The 24915-nt window shown below is 36.6% G+C and overlaps 1 protein-coding gene across 1 annotated transcript in view; it reads left to right on the forward strand.

The window, feature by feature from the left end:
* LOC145668602 (uncharacterized) overlaps window positions 1-15666 on the forward strand; it is a 29911-nt gene extending 14245 nt beyond the window's left edge. The window contains exons 2-3 of the mRNA XM_081736630.1: window positions 8579-8730; window positions 13976-15666. Of these exons, the coding sequence (XP_081592756.1) occupies window positions 8579-8730; window positions 13976-14258 (435 nt within the window). The 3' untranslated portion in view covers window positions 14259-15666. The remainder of the gene's footprint in view (window positions 1-8578; window positions 8731-13975) is intronic.
* The last annotated feature ends 9249 nt before the right edge of the window (window positions 15667-24915 follow it).

Genomic DNA, 24915 nt, shown 5'->3' on the forward strand with positions numbered 1-24915 from the left:
ACTTGCAGGAAGCTGTTGCAAAGGTTTGAGGATGGTGGAGACGCCTACCGCACCGTGCGACTTTTTTCTATTCCCTGCCCTAAAATCCAGACTGCGTGGACGCCGCTTCTCCGATAATTCCGAGGTTCTGAAGGCATCGGAGGCGGTTTTGAAGGACCTCTCAAAGAATGGCCTGCGACACGTGTTTGAGGACTGGAAGACTCGAATGAAAAAGTGCATTCAAATAGGCGGGGACTACTTTGAAAAGGATCATGTGCCTGTTGCTGAGTAATAATAAATTGCCTAAAAAAAAAAATCAGTCCAAGTCTTTCTTGACTAGGCCTCGTAATTATACAGCAAGTTAATGTATGGATTATGCTTATAGCCTGTTCGAAGTAAAATATGCAATTTTGTATTTTAGAAAATACTTTCCGTGAATAGTGTACTTGCGGACTTGGCGACGCCAAGGGACGTTATTCCTCATATGTTTGACGGGTTTAAGGCCATAGGTGCCGGTACTACCAATAAATATGTAGTGCATTAGTAAAACTATTAGCATTATTTTTTATTACTTTGTTGGTAACAGAAGTATTCTTCAGTAAAATTTCGTTTTCCAACAACAGTTTAGTTCAGTTATTTGTTGCTACTCTTCATATAAGCATTCTGTAGAATCAACACCAGCAATAACGTAAAAATTCTCGTCAAATTTAAAAGCTTAATGTTCGGAGGTCCGAAGACTAAGTAACGCTTACTATTTCAAGTGCCCAATTCAAAATTCCGTACTAGTTGAAATTTCGATGTACAGGGTGGTCCGAAGGTGGACGTACCCTCCTTTAGTTTCAACACTCTAGTGTTATTTATGGTAGAATATCTGTACACAGTTACCTTGAAGTCTTAAGAGTCATAAACATCGGTACGATCACCATCCATGTCGGAACACAGCTGAATTCTGCGCCAAGTTCTCGCAGATGTTTTGCGGAGATACTCCGGAGTCACGAGGGTGAAGCCGTGTTCCACAGCTGCTCGTAGTTCCTGCGTTATGTGATATCGAGTGTTTCTTACTTGTTGCTTTATGAAATCCCAGAGAGCATTGTCTGGTGTCGTCAGATCGGGACTTCTTGGAGGCCAGGCTAAGGAAGCTGGTCTAGACGCATGACTTCTTCCAATCCAGCGGCCAGGAAATGTCTGATTCAGATAATTGTGCACGTGAATCGCGAAGTGCGCTGGTGCTCCATCCTGCTGTATCACAAGAGTGTCTTTGATACCATTTTCTTCCAGTTGAAACACCAACCACTCATTAAGCATCTCCCGGTAAGAATTTCCATTAACATCCTAAAACCGTCAGAAAACACCAATTAGTGGTACGCCCTCTTCCGGACCACGTTGTACATTAAAGAAAGCTGCATTTTCGAGGGAAAAAACCGTAGTGAAAGGAGGACTCGGGAAATTCCCGCGATTACTTCGGAAGTGATTACTTCAACAATAAAACCGTTTATTTTACGCTGGAAAATATTTAATTCCATTTAAGACATTTTGAAACACTTACTTTATATATCTTTAATATGAATATGAATTATATCTTTAATTGTTTTAAATTAATTTTCTGGCAAGAACCGTCTTGCAACAAGTGCTCGGAAAATTCCCGTAATTGAACGCACTAAGTATTGGAAGTGAACTTCAACAAAACATTTGGCGAATATCACTGAGGCTTCTGGGATGATTCGATCTACATTTGTTCCTTCGTCCTTTAGATCATTGGACGAATATTTCACCTCCATCAGCTCTGACCCCCCCCCCCCTTCCACTTGGAGTCTATCCGCCCCTGGTGTACTACACATACTACAGGGTACTACTTTCGATCTTTTAAGTTTAAATTTTCAGGGTACAAGCACGAGACACTCTAAATTTTCTGTATAGATTTTGACGACATAGCAACGTAAAATTTCAAAATGGTCTTTTTTTTTTTAAAAAAAAAAAAAAAAAATAGCTGTTATCCGTGCTACAAAACACAATTTTCGACCTTTGAAGTTGAAATTTTCAGAGTAGAAGCACGAGATACTCTAAATTACCTGTACCTATCTTGAAGGTGATCCAACGTAAACGTAAAATTACAAAATGACGGCCATTTTTCAAAATACCTGTTATTCACGCTACAGGGTGCAATTATGGGACTTTTAAGTTGCAATTTTGAGAGTAGAAGCACGAGACATTCTAATTGGCTCTATAGGTTTTCTCGGCGATCCAATGTAAAATTTCAAAATGGCGGCCATTCTTTTTAAAACAGCAGTGAATAGAAAATTGTTGCAAGTTGTGACGATGATAATCCTAAAATATAAATCACATTTTAACACTTTTACTCCAAAGACATTGAAATATTTCGAAAAAAATTCAATTAAACCCGAAAACCCCCTATTTGCCCATGTGTGTTGGGCTTTTTCGAAAAAAATAAAACGGGTTTTTTCAAACCCAGGTATCCCAGTCCTCAAGGTTCCTTTTCCGTGTTTATAAGCGTTTTTCTGTTCTAATATAATAAGCTTCAAATACGTCTGTTTCATGTTATTGGTAGCCCGATATAACACCTTCAGCCCTCTGTACTGAATGTTTTGTGGTTTGTACATGTTTAGATAGGCCCTAAACAGCTTCTTTGTTCTCACAAGACTGTCTAACGTGTTACTTGAATCTAGTGCTAATATTTCTTTTCATCATTCCAATATAGGAGCTGTCACAAGTGGAATAAGCTTGATATATACCACTTAAACTAGTTTTGTTCACAAAATAATTTTTGTAATGCCTAATTCTGAAATGTTACTAAGGTAAAATCCCTAATAAACGTGTTGATTCGCATGTAAGTCTTTCTCTGCCATGGATTCTCTGAATTCCTTTTTATGAATATATTGCTTGCCAAAGGCTTCTTGTAATTTTAGATTGAAATTTATTGAATTTTCTGTAAAGAATAATGTCCAAAAGATTAATAGAATTGTTACTTTCCTTTTCAGTCGTAAATTTTATCCTAGTATCAGTACTCTCTAATTTGCCTAGGAATAATTCCGCCGAGTTTCATTTTTGTATCGGAATCTATTACGTACAGAGTGTTGCAAAAATTCATCCGATTAATAACTTAAATGGCATTCATGGTATAGAACATAGATGCTTCGAATTAACTTTATATTACAAAGCTTATTATGATTTTTTATCCTTTATTTTTTAAACCATATGGTTCCCTTGGGGTGCATATGTCCATACAGTAGTCAAATTCGTCCCAAATTTTTGGATCATTTCTGGATCCACTGCTTCCGCAACTGTTGTTATGCGTTCCTGCAGTTCGACTGGCACATAAACGGAATCTCTTATGAACTCCAGAGTCTGTTGACAAAATTCACACTACACAGTAGTTACGGATTCAAGCTTAGCGAAGCGTAGAACGCCAAATGATTTCTGCTGTGCGATCACTATCCTGAGAAATACTGAAATGATCGGTAAAGGAAGAGCGCTACTGCAGCGTACCGGCAACTATCAAAACGGATAAAAAGCTGCATAGTTACGGTTGTTTGAAGTCGAATTATTCTTTTTGAAAAAAACACTGTTATTAAGATTGTCAATGTAGATGTGATGTATATTAATTCCAAATATGCAACGTTCGTGTTCTTGAAATATTGTCTATCTATTGGGTCGTGGTATGTTCAGGAATTTTTCTTATAAATCACAATCCCAAACATGTTCCATATTTTAACCAAAGTTTACTCCTTAGCCGAAAGAAATATTAATAAGGAATATAATTACTTTAATATCGCTTTCTAATCCACGTTCGTACAAGATACTATATTCGCTTTTTCTTGATATTTCAGACTGTCGTGGACTGTTACTACTTTTACAGCCCATAATAACAAATAAGTAGTAAAATCCCGTAAGGATGGGTAGATGGCTGTGCGCAACATCAAAACTGTTAATGTAGAACCCTAAAATGTAACATAAGTATTTTATTTGCACGTTAGGCTCTAAATTAGGTGGAATTTTATGAAATTCCGCTCCTAAGAAAAACTTTTTGTTTGTTGAATAGGTCTCTGACAATGTTGAGCACAGACCCATAAGATATTGTTTTAGCTCACTAGCATGTATTTACCATTAAAGAGGAAGAGGAATTGGACGCAGGGAGAAGAGATGAAAAATATAGCCCGCAGTAACATGCGAGGACACGTCTAAGTTTGTTACTAAAAGCTGAAAGTATGAAGATTGTTTAAAACCAACGTGCACATCGACCTTTTAGTATTATTATTATTAATTTAGAATAATTATGTATAACTTAAAATGAACTGAGATGAACAGTATGAATTGTTCCATATTAATTCTGCTAATTTGCTTTGAAAATATCCGAGTGAAATACACTATAGAAAGCAGTGTGCGAATTAGATAATCTATATTGAGGGGGATAAAATTAGGCCAAAGGACATAGTCTGAAGTTTCAAATTTCAAAATGAGACAATAAATGCCTTACCCCCATATATATATATATATATATATATATATATATATATATATATATATATATATATATGTGTGTGTGTGTGTGTGTGTGTGTGTGTGTGTGTGTGACCTGTAATAAATGAGAGATTTATTAATTTAATAAATCTACCGACAATAACTATGCACATATATATTGTCTGACATACACACACCCCACTAAACCTTTCTGAACGTGTTTTAATGTTGTACTCACTCTTGTCCCCGTAGCTCTCTAAGGTTTATTTAGTTAATAATTTGGCTCGAGCGATAGCCATGATCACAAGCATATGTTAATTTTTCCACTCATATTAAAAGCTTCCACTTTGCATTAATACATACAGGTTGCGAAAAGAAACCTACTTCAGTCTTGTGAAAACCACTAAAATTATCAGTTAAACCGGACATTTTTTTTTTTTTTTTTTTTTTTTTTTTAAGAAAATCTAGATATTAGCCTATCAAATAAGAAATGGATTGTTGCTGGTCCCGATTTCTCACATCAAGGTCAAATCGAATGCCAAATATTTAAAATCTCTCAATTCAAATTTCGAGCTTGTGCTTCTACTTCCCGCTAAAGCTGTGCTCATCACGACTTTTTTTCTCCAAATATCGATTCCGTGATGGGCACGGAAAGTCAACACTTAAAAATTACTTTACTGTTAGGTTGAAGATGAGTTGATTCACTATGGACTACCTTATTCAAATAAAGTAAAACATTACACTGGAGTTTTTCAGACAACATTAATTGCGTGGACAGCAAACTGTACAGCGAAAAGATGGAAAAATGAAGGGTTAACTTTAAAAAAACCTGCTCCAGTTGAAATGCTTATACAGACACGGACAATGACACGGAGAACCAGTCGTATTAACAAATGCTGAAAGAAATCTTGAATTATTCGCTTATTCACCTAAAAATCACCTTCATTAACATGTCTGCTCACTAAGAGCGTATTCCCCAGCGTGTACGTTAACATATACTTACGAGAGAATACCTATATCTCAGATTTTGAGTACAGTTTCAAAAGTTCATTTCCGTAAACTGTAAAAGCAGTGATTACTATGCTAATTATCACAAATTAAATGCAACTTTTGAGTTGCATACACACAACCTACTAGGGAATGAAGACCATGTGCTAACAAAGAGTACACTGGAAAATGAAATAACATGTTATAACAAAAATTAAAATAAGATGATAATCGATACAAATATAGAGGATGAATAAGACATATCCGAACTTCGCCAAGTATGGTAGAAGAAGCTATTTGTTTACTTCTTCTTGGCCAACCGCTAAGAACATTTATAAATCTATATGTGACTTTGTTATACGCAATTAGTACATTCAAATTCACAAACGATGACGAACTGAAGGGTACGAAGGTACAGTTGCAAGTAACAACCGTAGTCATAATAATATAATTCTACTAAACAACGTTGAAAATAGTGGGTAATTAGGTGGTAAGTAGAAATGACCAAAACTGAACAGTTTACATCGATCATTTCGAAATACAGCTAGAAGATTAAATTTACAAGAAATAACAAAAATCAGTGAAATTTGGAGTTACACTAAGCATAGTTTGAGGGGGAAAGCGAGCATCCCCGATGGGGATACTTCAGCTGACTTCTTTGGGGGGGAACAAAATGTGATTGAGGGGGAAAATCCCCCTCATCCCCCCCGGTAATTCGCACCCTGATAGAAAGTCTTCAAACAAACGCTATAAATTTGATACTGAAGAGCATGAGTTTCAAAAATGGGTCAAAAATTCTGTTTCATGCCAAGATCTCTTCAAAAAGTAGAATTCTTTCAATATCATGCGTAGGCCTAATGGCCGTGTTTTTTTACTATAATAAGAAGTTCTATCTTTACATTCAAACGTTAATTTAGATTAAGTAAAATTTAATTTTGCTTACAAAACATAAGGAACACATCGTAACATTATAGTCAAATTTATTAACCTTATACATAGTCCTATGGCGATCAAAACTTCTCAAATATCTATACTTTGAACAAAATCCGCAGTCATCTTGAGTTCAAAGACAAGTTTATATCATCCCATACAATAAATCGGTCACATGCTGTAGTGTAGGTCACATAACAAGTGAACATCAAAACAAAAAATTCTGAAACTAAATACTGAAATTGGCAATTTGGGCAATTATTGGGATAATATTTATTCCATTTTATCAACAAAAATTAAATAATTATTAATTATATAGTACAATATCTTTACTTCTTCCATTCTACGAGTATATTACTCAGCTCTTGGGGGGGGGGGGGGAACCTACGTAGAAAAATAACTAAATTGACCAATTTGGAAAAGTATGTATTTAGTAACATTGATCTTCAGAGTGTGTTTTTAAAGTAAAGTTGTTTCTGTTATTGCAACTCCATATTGGTATTTTAAAGTTCAAGATAATTTCATTAATTCTACTGGAGTTATATAGCACCTTAGCCTGTGATCCACATCTGATAAACGACAATCGAGGATTTTGTCGGAAACAGTGACCATTTGAGTAGTTTTATTCTTGTTATAAGACAAAGTCCTGTGAAAGTAAACAACTGATTCGCCATAGGAATATGTACAAAGTTAGTAAGTACAATTGTAAAGTTTATTTTCTCTTATGTGTTCGATTGGATGATTATTCAGTATTTCCAAAATGAACAATGCTTTTTACCTGAAGCATCCAGTAACGCCCAATTATTACTTATGGTGACGAAGTATTGTTTATTTATTCCTCAGTGTCGTTGATGAAATTTCGCTGCTTAACGAATGATGTGGTGAAGAAATCTCTCATCTGGCAAATTCTGACAACCATAGGCAAGAAAAAATCTTCAAACTTGTTTTATGTTCTTTTTACCCCGTAAATTTCGTGATACACAACATATAGATATATCTTCCTGTATACCCAAACATTTGTTGTGATAATTAAAAATAATCTCTTAAAATTTCCGAAACAAGATTTGTAGAACTAAACTCTTCTACTTTCTTATTCCAAAACAAACATTTTCGAACTAGAAACAAATCAACATGACGTTGAAGATATTTCCCCGCCAGGTTGTCAGAATTAGTCAAATAAGTGATTCTTCACTGTAGTGATTTAGTAGTGAAACTTCACCACCAGTACTGAGGGTGGTGTAAGTACTAGCCCGAAATCGTATGCAAGAAATAAGTTTTACTGAATACTTCAGGTAAGAGGTATTGTTATTTTTTAAATCTTTATATATATTAATGGTAGTCCTGACTGATCAACGCCTACGCCAAAAATGCTAAAGCTAACACTTGAGATTTAGTATAGGTATTTCTGACGTAAGATACCACTAAAGAAGGATTTTTGGAAATTCGATATGATAAGAGGGCGGCGAATCATACCTCGGAATCTCTTAAGGCTTAGAGCCATGAAAATTTGTATTTGGACTTGTAATTTACCGTATAATAACTAAACACGTGTTTCATTTTTTTTTTTTTTAATCTTTGATCCGGTAGAATTTTTTTTTTTTTTTTAATAAAAGAAGGTGAAAGTGGTTCATTTATCCAATTCATGTATCAAATAACGCTGAAACACGTCTTTAATGATTTTAAATTAAAAATTCGATATTTTATGTCTAAAATAAAGGGATTTCAAGATAGAGACATCTTATTATTTGAAATTGTCGTGGAAGGGGTGAAATAGGGTTGTGATTATTATAAAGGATATTCATATCTTGGAATCCCTTAAGTTCAGAAATTCTCCGTGCGAAGAGTGTAACCTTTGTCAGTAATTAATATGCAACCCATTGTTCTTTGAGTAATTTTAAGTGATCACACTGCAAAAGTGTTAACTAAGAATATTGCACCTGACGGAGGAAGATAATGAGAGTTTTGTGTGAAAAGAGAATAAATGTTTCCATCCGAATAATCACGACTAAAAGAAAAGCATTAATATCACTTATTTCTTTCTTCCTAAGGCTTTCTCACCCAATCCTTTGTTTGTTTTTATCTGAGCACTATACCTCTTAGAAATATGTACAATATTAGCAGTTCAATAAATCTGATGTGTTTTCAATTGTATTCCACTATTGGAAATTTCTCATTTCTTTTTCATTTTTTCTCTTTCTTTTTGCAGTCACGAACACAACGAATAATGTGTTTTTGCTTTTGTATTGGAATGGGAATGCTTTGCTTCATTCTGGCGGGGTTTTATGCACCAGTGCTGCTATTAAAAGCAAGAAAGTTTGCATTACTCTATACTTTAGGAAGTTTATTTATGATTTGCAGGTAAGTTTTTGAAGTAACAAAATTTTCATTTGGCATTTCATGTACAGCAAATGCAATATTTAAAGACATATGCTGCTTAGTCACGTGCTATTTACCAGGAAACATTCCAGTATCCCTCTAGGGGGGGCGAGTGGCTCAGTGTAGAGCGTTCACCTCTGGTGCTTGGGGTCCCGGGTTCGATCCCAGCCCCCGCCAAGTGAACTTTGTGGTGGACAAACACCGCGTGCGTGGGTTTTTTCGGGGTTCTCCCGTTTCCTCCCACTTTCTTCATTCCACCATTTCATTCATTACTCATCATCACCGTCTCCTTTAGCCTAACCGGCATAACCGTGGGACGTAAAACTCAGATTTCATTTCATTTCATTCATTATACTTAATTGAAGTTGAAATACTCTAACCTTTCCATGTTCTACTTTCCAAATTTACCGTATATTTCGATTATCAATGCTGTAATCTTGGACGTAACGTAGAATATTGGCTTTGATGAAGAAGTCTACCCACTTTGGCATATGGAGTATCTAAATGAACACTTGTGAAGTCGATGATCATAGAGAAACCGCAGACATAGTTCTGCACATTGTGTTCAGTCCGCTCTCCAAGCTTGATTTTTTTTTTTCTCCATGTTGGACTTTGTCAGGAAAATAGTTTGTCCCTCCACTTCAATATTTTTAAAAACTTCGAAATTTCGAAGGTGTATCTGCACGAACATCGGAAACGTCATACAAGACTTTTGTGAACATTTGGCAAGAAAGGTGGACCTTCTGAACATTTGCTTTGACATGTAGACGCACATTGACTGAAATGAAATCTTTGAGTTTAACGTCCCACGATTATGCCCTTTAGGGTAAGGGAGACGATGATTAAAGCAAGTGAATAATGATGGAGACATTGGTAAAATGAGAAAGTGGGAGGAAACGGGAGTACCCTGAGAAAAACTCACGGACACGATGTTGTCCACCACAAACTTACTTGGCCGGAGATTGAACCAAGGACCCACGCGCCAGAGATAAACGCCCTACCACTGAGCCACAGTGCCCCCACATTGAGTGAACTTTAGGTCAGTATGAAACTACAGATATTTCCTTCTTCAAATGCCCTAATATCGTGTATTTTTATTTAGTAGATTTTTATTAGATGTATTTTTTATTCAGGAGATTGATCAGTAATTTGTGAGATTCTTAGTTTGTAAGCTAAATGAATTAGCGAAATCTTGTGCTTAGAAGGTGATAAAGAATAACAGCAGGCCAATATGTAATCTAAGGCTGTACTTACACAAATCAAGAAAACTTGAATCTTTAACTAAAATTAAAGACAATTTGTGAACAGTTTTGAAACACTTTGTACACTGTTAGTAAACTAAGCTTCTCGTCGCTACAAAATGAAGGGCTGTAGCCAACCAGATGATGAAGATTCAGCTGGTAAGCACACAGGTCCGAACACTATTATATCTTTCTACAGTGGAGTTTGTTACTTCTTAATTGAAGTTGCTTCTACATCCTAAGAGCTACCTTATTTTGCTGGATCACCAAACATTCTCTGAATCAAAACCTTGCATCACATAGTTAAGACAACAGCACAATTTTCTTTCTTTAATAAATCAGAGTCAGTGTCATTTGAATAAGATTTTATTTATTTATTATTATATAACATTTCATAATACTTCAGGAAATATATTACGTAATTTTGTGAATATAAGTATTCATTAGTATTAGTACATTCCCACTTAACCTCCATGTTTTGACAATAACTTAGAGATGAACAAATTTGAATAGTTTTTGGCATAGTAAAGACTAACGTACTCTGTATGTGAAAGAAAATTGCTTATCCAAGTAACTTCCATGAGGGCATGCACTTGTGCTAGTAAGGGGGCAGAATGGATAAAATTGTAGAAGATTAAGCAGAAGAGATGGACGAGAAGCAAATATACCTGAGAAATGTTGAAGGGGAACTAACTTACTGTATTAATGTAGGAAGCAATATCGGCTCAGACTTAGCCAGACCGTGGTACTAAAGATTTGCAGAAGTTTATTAATATCTGTATATAGGACATACTATGTGCGCCATAAAAAATAATAATAATAATAATAATAAAAAAAATAAATAAATAAAAAAAAAATAATAAGTCAAATTAGTGGAAGGTAAAATACACCTGAAAATCACATTGCTTTGAGTGAAATGTGTTTATTGTTAACAAAAAGTTAAAGGATGTAACATAAATGAAACTAGCTAATAAGTGATATTATTAACTGCATATGAAGGGTGAGGAAAAAAAAACAAGGAATGTCCATGTGTGTGCTTTAACGGGTGCTTTGCCCTATCTGTTGATGACTCTTGGTACTGTTTAACTGTATATACCATGCATGCGTAGATGTAGAAATGTCATTCATTTTGTACGCGGTTTTCAATATTAAAACGTCGTTTTCTCGAAAATACAGTTTTGTGACATTCCCTCTTTTTTTCCCCGTACCCTTCATATGAGAGAATTGTTTAGTAGCCATAAGAAAAAGTTCGATTTATGGATGTGTGTGTGTTGTATATCTTCAGACCTTTCTCTATCCCATTTTCACTTCGTTACACAATAAAATCGTTTCACGAAGTATTATTGTTGAATAAATAGTTCACACTTCTAGCAAAATACTTTATTTCCATGCATGTAAAAATGAATACAACAACGTCATCTATTGTTGGGCTTGAAACAGAATTTAATTTGGATAAACTAATAAAAACAATTTATGAACATTATTATGAAAATGTGTTTTTAAAAGTAGAGGTGCGAATTGTTCATACTTTTGTGTGTACAAACTTGTTTCTTTGGTCTCTTTCAACTTTATCTTGACGTCTGTTTTATCATGTGCCACACACAAAAATATCTTACAAAAATTATACAAATATTAGAACTACTTCTCGTGGCTAACTAAAATCAGTATGTACAGTCCGCAACAAAGAAACCTGCAACCTGAGCATGTAAGTTTATTGTGAAACGACGAAGTCTTTTGCTCCAAAATAAGTGTGCAGGGGAAGACGCCAAAGTTTCTCCTGGCGTGATTCGTGCCATTTAGACGTTGATTCCCTGCGCTGTTAGGCGTATTTTCACAAAAACTTACATGCTCATGTTGCAGGTTTTTTGCTGCGGACTGTACAACAATATCATAATATTTCACATGCTGTCAGCTAGTTTCCTACAGAAAGGTTTTTTAGGATAAATTATACCGAAATAGCTGAATGTGTGTTGTTACGTGAATTCAGGAATCTCTGTTACCTTCGTCAGTAGCTCTGGGAACTCACTTCAGTTTCTTTCCACCTCTCAGGAATTTTGGTTGTGTGCGTGTGTGTGCCAAGTTGAGAAATAATTATGTTTGAACTCTTGGTTAACGAAAATACTATGTAGTCGAACAATTCTATAAACGACCTTTACTGCAAGTACTTTTGCACTTAGATCTTTTTCTGTAACGACCATTAACAAGAGCTTAATCCTCTTAGTTTTTCAACTGGGGTTACGAAGAAAGAAGGAAAGAAAGAAAAGAAAACTTTCATGTGAGTTTCCTAGAGCTGGTAACGGCGAGAACAGAGATTGCTGAAACAGTTTGATGCATTTTAAATATATTTGTAGGCCGTGAGTTACTACAATACTACTGTAATTATAAGCTTTGATAATTGTAGCTAATCATGTTTTAAGTTATCATATTCCTTAAGTAATTGGCTTCTCACATGGTTTAGATCAAATTATGCATTTTATTTCCTTCTTTCGTAAATTCGCATTTCTAAGCATGTCCTTAGTAACGTCTGCTCAGTATCAGATTCTCTAAAATGATATTGAGCCTTTGGAGGTCAAAATTGAGCATACATTTATTGTTATTTGAAAATAGCATTATGAAGTCACATATACACCATTTTGTTCGATGACCTTCTGCTGTTTTCCCGGCAACATCATAATCCCGTCGCTATAGAACTTTGGTTTCTAGTCAAAAAAATTATGATACGCAGGTCTCGTTTGAAACTAACTGAATACCATTCAGAGAGTTCTGCAGAGACCGAAACAAATGATGACTGACGTACTGGTCCGGGCTGTACTAGGGGTGCATTAAAACCTCTTAGCCAAATTCTCTCAGTTTCTGATGGCTCGTTAGAAATATATACGGTCTGGCGTCGTCAGAGTAGTATACCTGTACGACCCTTTTTCTTGACCAGCTCCGGCCACTGGATTCCTAGGTACTCGTGCTAGTTGTCTAGGGTGCAGGTTCGAGTTCATCGTTCTGCCCGAAAACAGCAGCTCGAGATGCACGATGTCCTTCCAATCTCAATAAATGCACAGCATAACCCTTCTGTCAGTGAGGGCTACGCCATAGATTGTGGAGACACATTGTTGTCGTAGGTTATCCAGTTTTCATCACTCGCGATCAACCGGTTCAGAAATGGCCCTGGTTCGTTACATTTCAGCAGAAATTCGAAGATGGAAATTCGATCCAGTCAGATAACGTAACACCCAAACGTCGACCTTCGTTTTGTAGTCAACCTATCGAACTGATTTAATACTGCTTGATGGATGTTTAGGTTATTGGCGATGTTATGTCTACTTGCATGCCAATCTTGCTAACTTTTACCACAATTATCGTCCACTTTGGCTGTGATTGGTTGCCTACTGCGAGGAGTGACTTGGACATCGAAATTTCCAGGAAAAAACGCGACTGAACCTTTTTTGTCTCTTGCTTTTGGTAACGTATCTTGGCCATAATCAGCACAAATTTCTTCACGGACCTGCAGAACATCTGCTTCTTTATCAAAATAAAATTGTAAAATGTAACACAGATTTACGACAAGTTCAGTCATCTTCACAGTGCAGTACTTACATTTTATTATAAGAATTCCAACAGTCCTTCACATCTGCTAGCTCCAACTGTCAGCTGTCAAATGATGTTAGACTTCACCCGCTGCGACACATATCTTCAGAGATTTGGGATACTAACGTCATCTGGTGTGCAAAAGGCTCACTACTTTTTAGACGACCTGATATTTAGGTTTAAATCATTGTTTATTTATTATTTCTTTTGTTACTTGCTCTGATAAATACTGCGTCATGCACTGAAACGTAAGCAATTGGGAAAAAAATATTTTTTCTTACGTCATATCCTTAATAGATACGAATTCAAACTTCTAACAGCCAGTTAAACGAGTGGGAAAATGCGAGTGGACTAGTAATACTCTTACACATGTAAATAATAATATATTTTTTTTAATTATGTTGCAGCTTTTCTTTCCTGTGGGGCCCAATAAATCATTTGCGGCATTTGTTTTCAACACAACGACTTCCCTTCACCACAGTGTATTTTGGAACTTTATTTGCTACGTTATATTTTGCCTTGAGCATTCAGAGTACTCTTCTAACAGTAGTGTGTGCTATTGGACAGGTGATAGCGCTAGTGTGGTTCCTTCTTAGCTACATTCCTGGTGGCCAAACGGGATTAAAGTTTTTTGCTAAACTATGTTCTTCAGCTGTGAGTTCAAAAGTGTCGAAAACTCTACCAGTGTGACGAAATATCAAGTTATATTCGCGCGCGTGTGTGTGTGTGTGGGCAAGTATATGTGTGTAAAAGAGAGAGAGAGAGAGAGTGGTTGATTGGTAAGTGTAAATATTATATATGTATGTGTGTGTGTTCGGATATTAACTGTGTAATTTGTGTTCTCATATTTATTTGATATTAATGCTGCAGAGTCGTAGTGATCTGCACCCTATCAAGTTACATGGTGCTCATAAAGAAAGCTAAAGTATATTTATGTTTTTGTTGGTATTTATTAATTACTAATGAGATTTCGTGAGCTTCCTAGTGTATTAAAAATGTCTAAAGAGAAATTATTGTATTTATATAAATATCTACAAATTTAAAACTTTCATGCTGTTTTTTTCTTTCGTTTTTATTGACAAAAAATGTATGCGTCCATATGCGAAAAAAGGGAAAATATGCTTTGTACAGAAAACAGCAAGTTTTTATCCCTTCCCTCTAGGGTACGATTGTTTTATCTGGGCACGCTTCCCGCCTAAAGGATGAATCTTACTGCAACGCGTTCTTGCCACACCGCAGTTAAGTTACGAGTTACAATACACTAGGAAACACGGCAAAACGCCACACCACTCACAATTCACTGTAACACACTTATTCGCTTGTGGCAACTAAGCACTTCAAATGCCCGCCAAATAGCAATGACCTCATTTGGTGGGCTGGCTGACAACTTACGTCACCAACACGACGAAGCCAATAAGACGGTTATTGAATTAAAACGTTCTCATGAGTGCTAGCAGAAAGTACTCTAAAAGCCAACCAATTGCACTGGCGGGAAGCGTGCCAAGCTAAAACAAACGTACTCTAAAATATAACTGCAGAGAAACATAGCATTAGTGAATGCACTTTTGAAATTTTGTAGAACAATCAGAACTATGCGCAGAGGGAATTGGAGTTGTGGGACATGAAATACTTTTTCTTTTTAAGTTTTAAAACGTCAGCTACACTGGTAGTGAACAAACATGCTCGTTTGAAATGTCTTTTGTACACCATGTACTTTACTATTAATTGAAACTTCATGTAAGATGTAAAATTAAAAATATAAAGCTCTTTATTACCACCAAATATATTTCGCCAGGTATATTACAAAAACATTTATTTATTTATGTATTTCAAATGTTCTGACAATGTATTAAGTGTTAGTATTCCCATTACATATCCTTAGAGATGGGTAAAAATGATTCTGGAATATAACACAAGATGGATATAGACATAACTTTAGTAGAAGACATGTATATGTGAAGAAATGTAATTTTATATACTTTTCGGAACCAGTAGAGAAATCATATAAATCCTCACTTCAGGTTTTTGTGTTTAATTCTGGAAGTAATACGTAATTTAAAAGAAGTAACTAAAAATTGCTCGATGAGTAGGGAATTAACATTATTACACCGCTTATTTCCAAAGAATGAGTGCGAGAAACTCGGCGGTAGAAGTAAAGACTGATTAAACTGATTTAGAACATTATATTTACATTGTATAGTTTTAATTCTAAAGAAAATTATTGAATATATATACAAGACCAATATCTGATCAATGAGCTGTAATCAATCAGATTTTGTTATATTTTACTTTTATGAAATGTTCGTAACAGCTCACGTTAATATTCAGTAAATCAAAAGGAAGAAAGTTTTATTATTTATTAACTGCATGGTTCAGGAAAGAAGTTGACAAAATTTTAAAATGTATTTATGATGAGTATGTATGAACTTCAGTAAATGTTGATGAAGATGCCAGACAAAGTTAGCTTGCAGTTATAAAATATTTTGATCATGTATTGGATCAAGAAGTTAATTGTTGTATCATTTTGATTGATTTGGTATCAAAGTGAGTTTTTCAGTAGCCCAGCGTACATTTGATCGTATCTATTTTTATAGTTTCTTAAAAATAATTTTAATATGAAAATATCTTACAAGAAGGAATCGTGAATATCCTCACATTGTTTAAAGGAGCCACTTGAGGAATTAATGAATCCTATTATGAAAGCAGTTGTAGGTGGTTTTAAAAGCAGAGACTGCAACCTGCAACAGATTGTAAATTATTGAAGGTGCCTTTGCAATCACGTGTGCGTTTCAACTACAGACACAGCCTAAGATGAAGGAACTGGTAATGTTACAGACAGGATAAAAGATTGGTCGCCTGGAAACATGAAAATTACCGACTGGAACCAATGCTCACCGAAATGTTATGATTCCCGCACTCAACTTGAGCTGACATTGGCAACACCATTCTCTGCTCGCAATCGTGTTCAAACTTCTCTTTATTATAACTAATACTTTCCCCACGCCAGACAATAACGTCAAGGTTAGGTTAGATTAGGTTAGGTTAGGAATGAGATTTCTGGGCTTTCGGCATATACGACCATTTTTGCCCAAAGTGTTAGCGACACATAAGTGCTGGAAAGATAAGGCAACATGACTGTCATGTATTGTACAAGAAGCCGTACAATCACCTTCACCACCGAACCAAAATCTCGAGTTGTTCTAGATCTCCCTTGTGACTGTATGATTAACGTATGCGTCTTCTGCGCGGGAGTCCCGAGCGATTCCCAGTGAAAGCTTATGTGGTTGGAATCGCACATTAAGTTCTAGATCCGCGTGTCAAACATCCTCCATGATGAAAGGGATGCCACGCTTTAACACTACACCAATTGTCGAGCAGGTACTTACTTGCTCCTTTTGACGCGTTCATATTATCACTTGCAGGCATAAAGCTAAGCATAAATACCGTATATACGCATAATGAAAAATACAACACTGTTCTCTTGATTAAAAATCTTCAAGTCACCATATGTAATTCATCACCAAATTATATATATTTCGTTAACAATCAGCTACCGTTTAACAACAATATAATATGTGTAATTTCAACATATATAAATTCTGTCAATCTTTTGTTTATTTTTTGGCATGTGTACTTATTGTATAGCATTCTTGGTCTACACATAATCATCTGTTAGTCATCGTTGTAGTAGAGTTTTAATACTGTCATACAAATAGAATTGGGTGTTAACCAAGCTATGCAACTGGTCTTACTTATTTGATCGCTGATTGAACTGTGAACTGATAACAAAGCTATGGGAGATGACGTGTGTGGAGCATAAGTCATAACAACTAATTAAATTTAGGGTCTGATTAGGTAGTGACTCATTGGCAATCCGGAAAATATAACAGTGTAATTCAAGAAGTCTTACTCGAATGTAGAGTACACAATACTCCTCACAAACATTACAAATAACGCAGGTCGAGCAAGATGATCAGTAGTTAATTGAAATGTTAGTCTCAGAATGTAATTATGTGAAATGTTGGTCCCAGTTATTAAACATCCTCAAATTAAACCGAATTCTACATTAGACTCGCCGAAATAACACGATGGACGTTGTCCGGCCAACATTGTGTAATGTTGTTGGTTGCACAATGTTTGCACAATGCAGCAAAGTTTTATATCTACATAGTCCTTCCCGCTGCTCAAGTGGCTAGCGCATCTGCCTGTGAATCACATTGTCCCCTGCTCGATTCTCGGTGGGGGAACACAAACGTTATTTCACAGTCATTCATTTTCATTAATCATTCATCTCGCTTAGTCTAAAGGTCATTATCGTGGGACTTTAAACTAAAAAGCTTCATTTTTCTACAACTACATTTCTAAGCAAATTACTTTGAAGGGAAATATGTATCTTGAATATGTCACTTTTCTTCATTCATAATACATCTTACGTTTTAACAAAACTAATATTTCGCAGTATCTTCCCCACTCTGTTATTTTTATCGTGGTTGAAAAGAGAGATGATTATATTAAATCAACATAGAATTAAACCAAAATAAAACTATATAAGAAGCACCATTTGTCACCGGAAAGACAATAGGAAATTTGTCTTCCATTTAACCCTGAGTGACGCAGAAGACTTTCCCCGTAATCCCATTTTAATCTTAAAGCTTTTCAACCACTGATGAAACCAATGGAGTTGAGGAAAAGATTTTCCCTTCAAAAACTTGGATATTTATGGAGGTTAAATTTTGGGTTTCTTGTACTGTACAATCTTAAGCGGAATCTTAACTACGACAGGTATGGATATATTTTTATATTGATGATGATGGTAGGATGTTCGCAAAATGGGTCGTTATCACTCGCATATTACCTATTTCATTGTAATACTAGTTACCTTTTCCTTTATGTTATCAAGTAAATCAATTGAAATATAGAAGTCCAAAAAAGTAGAAGATTTATATGTCAGAGATGAGAATTTGTGTGATCAATACCATGTTTATCGTATATAAGTGAACATTTGCCCCAAAGACGAAACTTAATATGCTGAAGTGTGCTGTTAGTTAAAAAAAACAATAGAAATTGTTTTAAAATTAAGATTGCATTATTTAAGTAATAATAACAATAATAATTTTGTACTTTTTATATCTGAAATTTTTACATATACGTACAAAAATGTTTATATTTGAAAGAGAGAAAAAAGAACGTTGAATTACGTTAACAATTACAAGAACTCGTTGAAGATTTTTATAAACTTATAAGTATTAAAGATGCTTTTATTGAATACTTAATTATTTAATACTGTTGTTTATTAAAAACTTAGTTCTGAAGAAATAGTAAATGTTCTAGCTAAAGAATACAATACTAACGTTACAGTCGTAATAAAAGACCATGGTTTCAGTTCTACTTGAGGTATTTTTAGATGATAATGAAAATGTCATGTTAAAGTGCAAAATTCAGTTTTTTGTCCGTCTTAATGTTAATGTGTAAGCAGTTAATTCCTCAAAACCAGCATCCATAAGCATCTGTTCGTAGTGCCAAATAAAAGAAATCGTGTGCTCAATATATGTGTATGTGTATATTCGTAAAAATCACGAATTGAAACAATGTTTTAAGTGCAGGAGGCTCTGGTAGTTATTCAAATGCACAGTCCTTGTGCAGTGCCAGTAGTTTTGACATACATTTTGTCTGTAGTTGTGCTAATAAAACAGCTATAATTTTAATAAATAGAAGGTTTCATTTTGAACATTTCCACAGTATATGCAAATTCCGATGACCATATTACTATGAAAGATGGAAATGTGGTAGTTGCGAGAAATCGACTATGATTTTTGGTACTTATCGCTTAGTCTTCGTAAATATTATGAAGTTGAATATTCAAAAGTGCCAATAAATAGTGCAGTATCTGCTCAGAATATTTATGACTGTATTCTCTTTAGTACACACTTGCATATGTTCGAGAAGTAAACAGTGTTAAAGTACCTTTGAAAAGGAAGAAAAGAAACCGTACTTCCTTTACCTCCGAAAAGGGGTTTGGAAAAGTAAATAGCCTGTTTAAACTCATATGGATTCTTTTGGTTTTGGGAACATAAGAATAATTCAAATTTATGGAAATTATTAATCTATTTCAATAGATGAGCATTTACAGGCATGACTATGAATTTGTGAACAGTTGAGCTACTTCTTGGCTGTTTACTAGCATTCATAAACTGTCTTTATAAGTACATGAACTGACTTACGTAAAATAAAGGGGTGCTTCTTATTGATGTGGAAAGTTGAAATTTTGGAATGATTGTAGCTTTTCGGAAATAACCCAAAGACAAATTGCCAAAAGTGAATATTTTTAATTTTTAGGGGGATGAAAAAATTCTCCATGAAGTTTTTTTTTTTTTTTTTTATGTGTAATCTCTTATTTTAGGTACTTGGAATTAGAGTATAAACTTAAAATTCGGTATACTTGTACGTTTTCGTTAGCGTTACCCAAGTAAATCACCAAATAAATAAAATAAAATAAAAATAAATAAAGAAAGAAAGAAACTTAATTTTAGAGTGGTTTTATGGGGAACTGAAAAAATCTTTCCTATGTTATTTATATGGGACATGTTCTACACTCCAAAATATTTAGGCACTTCTGGCAGGATTAGAATGATGAAATTTGTTATGATTGTAGCTTTTCAGAACCAACCCACAGGAAAATTGCCAAAAGTGATTTTTTTTTTTTTAAATTTTAAGGGGTCTAAAGGGGGGATGAAGAAATTCTCGTGTTATTTAAAAGGCTTTTTTTTTGGGGGGGATACAGAATCTTAACTTTTAGATAGTAAAATAAACTTGAAATTCGGTAACATTGTGGGCTTAAGAGGTGCGAGGCCGTAGACCGAGTAAAGGCGGGGATCTGGGTTCGAAGCCCCCACCTGGCTGAATTCAGGAAATGTTAAGAGCAAATGCAGAAAATTCACTGTTGATGCAAATGCTGATACGCAAGAGATGCGAGGCCGTAGGCCGAGCAAATGAGGGGGTCTCGAGGCAGAGCCCCCAGCTAGCCGAAGGCTAGTCACTTCTATAAAATACTATTTAACTATTAAACACGTCTAATTGAGAAGAGCTGGGAATGTAGTAAATAGTTAATTTCAGTATTCATAGATCTAGGGGAAACATAGACGGCTTACTTAGGAAGAAAATCGAGTTAAAAAATCTTCAGAATACTCAACCAAACGCGTGTCCGAAAAAGAGCAGAAAAATCTTGGCTGCCATGTAGAAAGAAAGGAAGAAAATACATACCAAATAAGTTCTTACCATAGATGTTCATTTTAATTCGACCTCACTCGCCCTCGCAGTAGCAGTTGGCCCTCGCCCTCGCGAATGGAATTGTCCATCGCCCTCGCTGTCGAAACTTGTCCTCGCCCTCGCGCACCCTCACCCTCGCCATCGAAGCTTGTCCTCGTCCTCGCTGCCGAAACTTGTCCTCACCCTCGCCCTCGCCGTCGAAGCTTTTCCTCGCTCTCTCGCACCCTCACCCTCGCCATCCAAGCTTGTCCTCGCCCTCGCGCACCCTCACTCTCGCTGTCGAAGCTTCTCCTCGCCCTCGCACACCCTCGCCCTTTTCGTCGAAGCTAGTCGTCGCCCTCGCGATAGGAGTTGTCCATTATCCTCGCTCGTCCTCGCCTTCGTGCTCAAAACTTTTCCTCGCCCTCGCGCACCCTCGCCCTTATACATTGAGGGCGAGGGTAATTGAGGGTGAGGAGGCCTCGAGAGGGCCTCCTTCATGAGGATCAGAGCATCAATTATTCAACCTATTTGTTGAATTATTTCCTTATCATCAGTGGCGGATCCAGGGGGGGCGATCGCTCCCCCCCCAGAAGAGGAAACTTCTTTATTTTATATATACAAATAAAACGCATCCCAGAGTTTGGAGCTCTTAAAAGTAGCTCTAAGTAGCAGTATTACAACCCACCACCCCCACCAGAAGTCCGTCCTGGATCCGCCCTTGCTTAACATACGTCCTAAAGAAAGGAAACTAAACATATCATCGTATAACTTACTGTGGAACACCTAAAATGGAACGACTGTTACAATGGAGATCTCGGTCGATAGTGACGTTTACATCATTTATCAACAGTATCCAATGCCTTTACTTCAAAATGTTCCTTGAACTACGATGCAAGCATAAGTATTCAGCCACACAAGGGCGGCTCTCATGAGGGTGAGGGTGAAATCAAGGTTTGATGAGTGGCGGTAGAGTGACTGCCGCGGACTATCTGTCAGAATTTGACAGTCAACACGTTGGCCATCCCTGATGTATGTAGCGTAACTGAGGAATTTGAACAAATTCAAAGGGAAAGATCTAAAGAGCTTAGTTTTGAAACTCCGTCAGCAAACAAATAAAATACTTCAGAACACTATTGTTGAATTATCACTCGGAAATATATACCCACTTTAACCTATAACATGAATGACTTCATTGATTTGAATGTGAATCTAAGTTAATTGGTATTTTAAAATACAAACTGAAATGTGTCAATGTGCTTGTAAGGTTAATTTCGATGCTCAAATATTGTTAATTTTCACCACTAATAGAGATATATTTGTCCTACCTTAACAATGTTAAAATTTTTAATTTTTTTCAATAATTGCCGTAAATATGAAACTTTGTCTTAAGAAACTACCCTAGGAGCCAATTTGTGCACTTTATCACTTTGGTCTTGGTTCATTTTTGGCAGCTATCATTGTTGGAAAGTTTATTTTCAGTAATTCCCACAATTGTGAAATGGTATCTTTCAAACGTTGTCTCAGGGATTCCTTACACTACAAATACGTAAAGGCAAATGAAAAATGAAATCTTTAGTTTAAGATCCCACGATTATGCAAGCTAAATGCTAAAGGAGACAGAAGTGAATGATGAAAGAAATAGTTGAATGAGAATGTGGTAGGAAACTGGAGAATCCCCAGAAAACCCACGAACACGATGTCTTCCACCACGAACTTACTTGGACGGGAATCGAACATGCGACCCTTTGAACAAAGGTAATTTCTCTATCGCTGAGCCACCGTTCCTCCCTAAATGGCACGCTCAGAGCTTAGCGCCTCCAGGGGCCTTGGAAAGATTATCGAGCCTAAAATGATTTAGCACTGACTTTTATAAATCCACCGATTCAACAATTAATAATGTCGTGCAAACTTTAAGATTGTAGTAATGAAAGAAAAGATGAATTTTTTAGTTTAGCGCCCCAGAGTTATTTAACTGCTAAAGGGGATGGATGAAATTTCAAGTGAATGATGATGAAAGAAATGGTGGAACGGAAAAGTAAGAGAACAAACCTTTATTTTCTTTAGCACAAATAATTACATGTGTAGATTAATTGATTTCCAGAAATTTTATTATAATTAGCAATTAAAAACTGAAAGGGCGATCACAAACTTTTCTTGCCCAGGACCTCGCAACAATTTGTTACACGCTGCCATACATCATTAAAACAGGAGTAGAGTGACTGAATTATTTTGCTCTGTGGTTGAAAAGTAATAATGCAAAACTATGAAAAGTTTAAAATTCCGATTAATTGTAACAACTTCATCAGTGGTGGACATTGGAGGAGGGTGTATGCTATTAATCAGCCCATTTCATGGGCATCCAAACTCACGAGCCCAACGCTCGCTAGCTCGGCATTCGCGCTCAACCGTTCTCGGGTTCAATAATTAAGCGCTCCCGAGCGCCAATGAAATAAGTCAGCGCGAGTCCAACTGAGAGAAGTGAGCCCGAGCACGATTCCCAAAGGAATAAATGAGCGAGAGCCCAGTTGAAAAAGATGAGCCCGAGTCCGAGAGAGTCCAGAGCAAAATGGCCATCTATGAACCAAAGTCATTCCATCAAGTCTTTTTCCATCTGATCTACTGCATTCTGATGGTTCTCTCATTGATTGTGTTTGTTCAGATATCAGCGCTCTTGTCATTTACTGCTGAATGACGTGAGTGACTGTCTGTCTGTCTACCAACACTCTTTAAACATGACAGTGTAGTAGACACTTCTTATCTAAAACGTCTCCAGCACAGGGAGAGCAACAATGGGGCACACTTACTTCTTAATGTAGCACTATTTCTACCCGGAAACTTTCATGGGAAAAATCAAATATTATTCTTATTTGCATTATTATTTTTAATAATTATGTACGTACACACGAGAAATTGTCTACTGCAATTAATTGAAAGGAAAAAATACGATTAATGTATAACCTTGCTATGACACTAACTTTTCATCTAGGGGACATGGCAGATGATATTTTAAATTTTGCCTCTCTCCAAAAGAGGTCAAACAGCAAACTCCAATACAGTTTCTTTTAAGGAAGCTTGTCCTTCTCCCTCGCGTGCCCTCGTTCTCCTGAAGGAAGTTGTCTCTAGCCATCGTGCACCCTCGCTCCCGCAGTAACACTTCGCCCTCTTCGTCGAAGCTTTTCCTCGCCCTCGCGCACCCTCACCCCCGCCATCGAAGCTTGTCCTCGCCCTCGCGCATCCTCACCCTCGCTGCCGAAACTTGTCCTCGCCCTCGCGCACCCTCGCCCTCTTCGTCGAAGCTTTTCCTCGCCCTCGCGCACCATCGCCCTCGCTGCCGAAACTTGTCCTCGCCCTCGCGCACCATCGCCCTCGCTGCCGAAACTTGTCCTCGCCCTCGCGCACCCTCGCCCTCGCTGCCGAAACTTGTCCTCGCCCTCGCGCACCCTCACCCTCTTCGTCGAAGCTTTTCCTCGCCCTCGCGGCCAAAACTTGTCCTCGCCCTCGCGTCACTGTGGGCGAGGGAACTTGAGGGTGAGGATGCCCTCGAGAGGGCCACCCTCGCGAGGGTGAACATCTCTTGTTCTTACATATGAAAATGCTAGTAAATGATCACGAGGATTCGACACTAATAGTCATTTTTGATCATATATATATATATATATATATATATATATATATATATATATATGGTCTAGGAATTGATTCGTGCGGTTGGTACGCACACATTGAAGCTGTAGTACAAACACAAAATACATAAATACCTTAAGAAAAATATTGTCCATCGCTAGCCACCACTTTCGCCCATCTGTCAGGCAATGTACGGATTCCGTGGCGAAAGAAGTCCTCATCCTTGGAAGCGATCCAGTCAGAGACCCATGTTTCGATATCTTCTGAAGAAGTAAACCGCTGTCCAATCAAATCGTTGTTCATGCAATCGAACAAGTAGTAGTCCGAAGGAGCAACGTCTGGTGAATACGGCGGGTGGGGTAAAACTTCCCATCCGACATTTTCTAAATAGGTTTTGACCGGTTTTGCGACATGTGGGCGAGCGTTATCATGTTGAACAATAAGTTTATCATGTCTCTTCTCCCATTCTGGTCGT

Source organism: Thermobia domestica, chromosome 13 (assembly GCF_964235325.1).
Source record: "Thermobia domestica chromosome 13, izTheDome1.hap1.1, whole genome shotgun sequence".
Lineage (NCBI taxonomy): Eukaryota > Metazoa > Arthropoda > Insecta > Zygentoma > Lepismatidae > Thermobia > Thermobia domestica.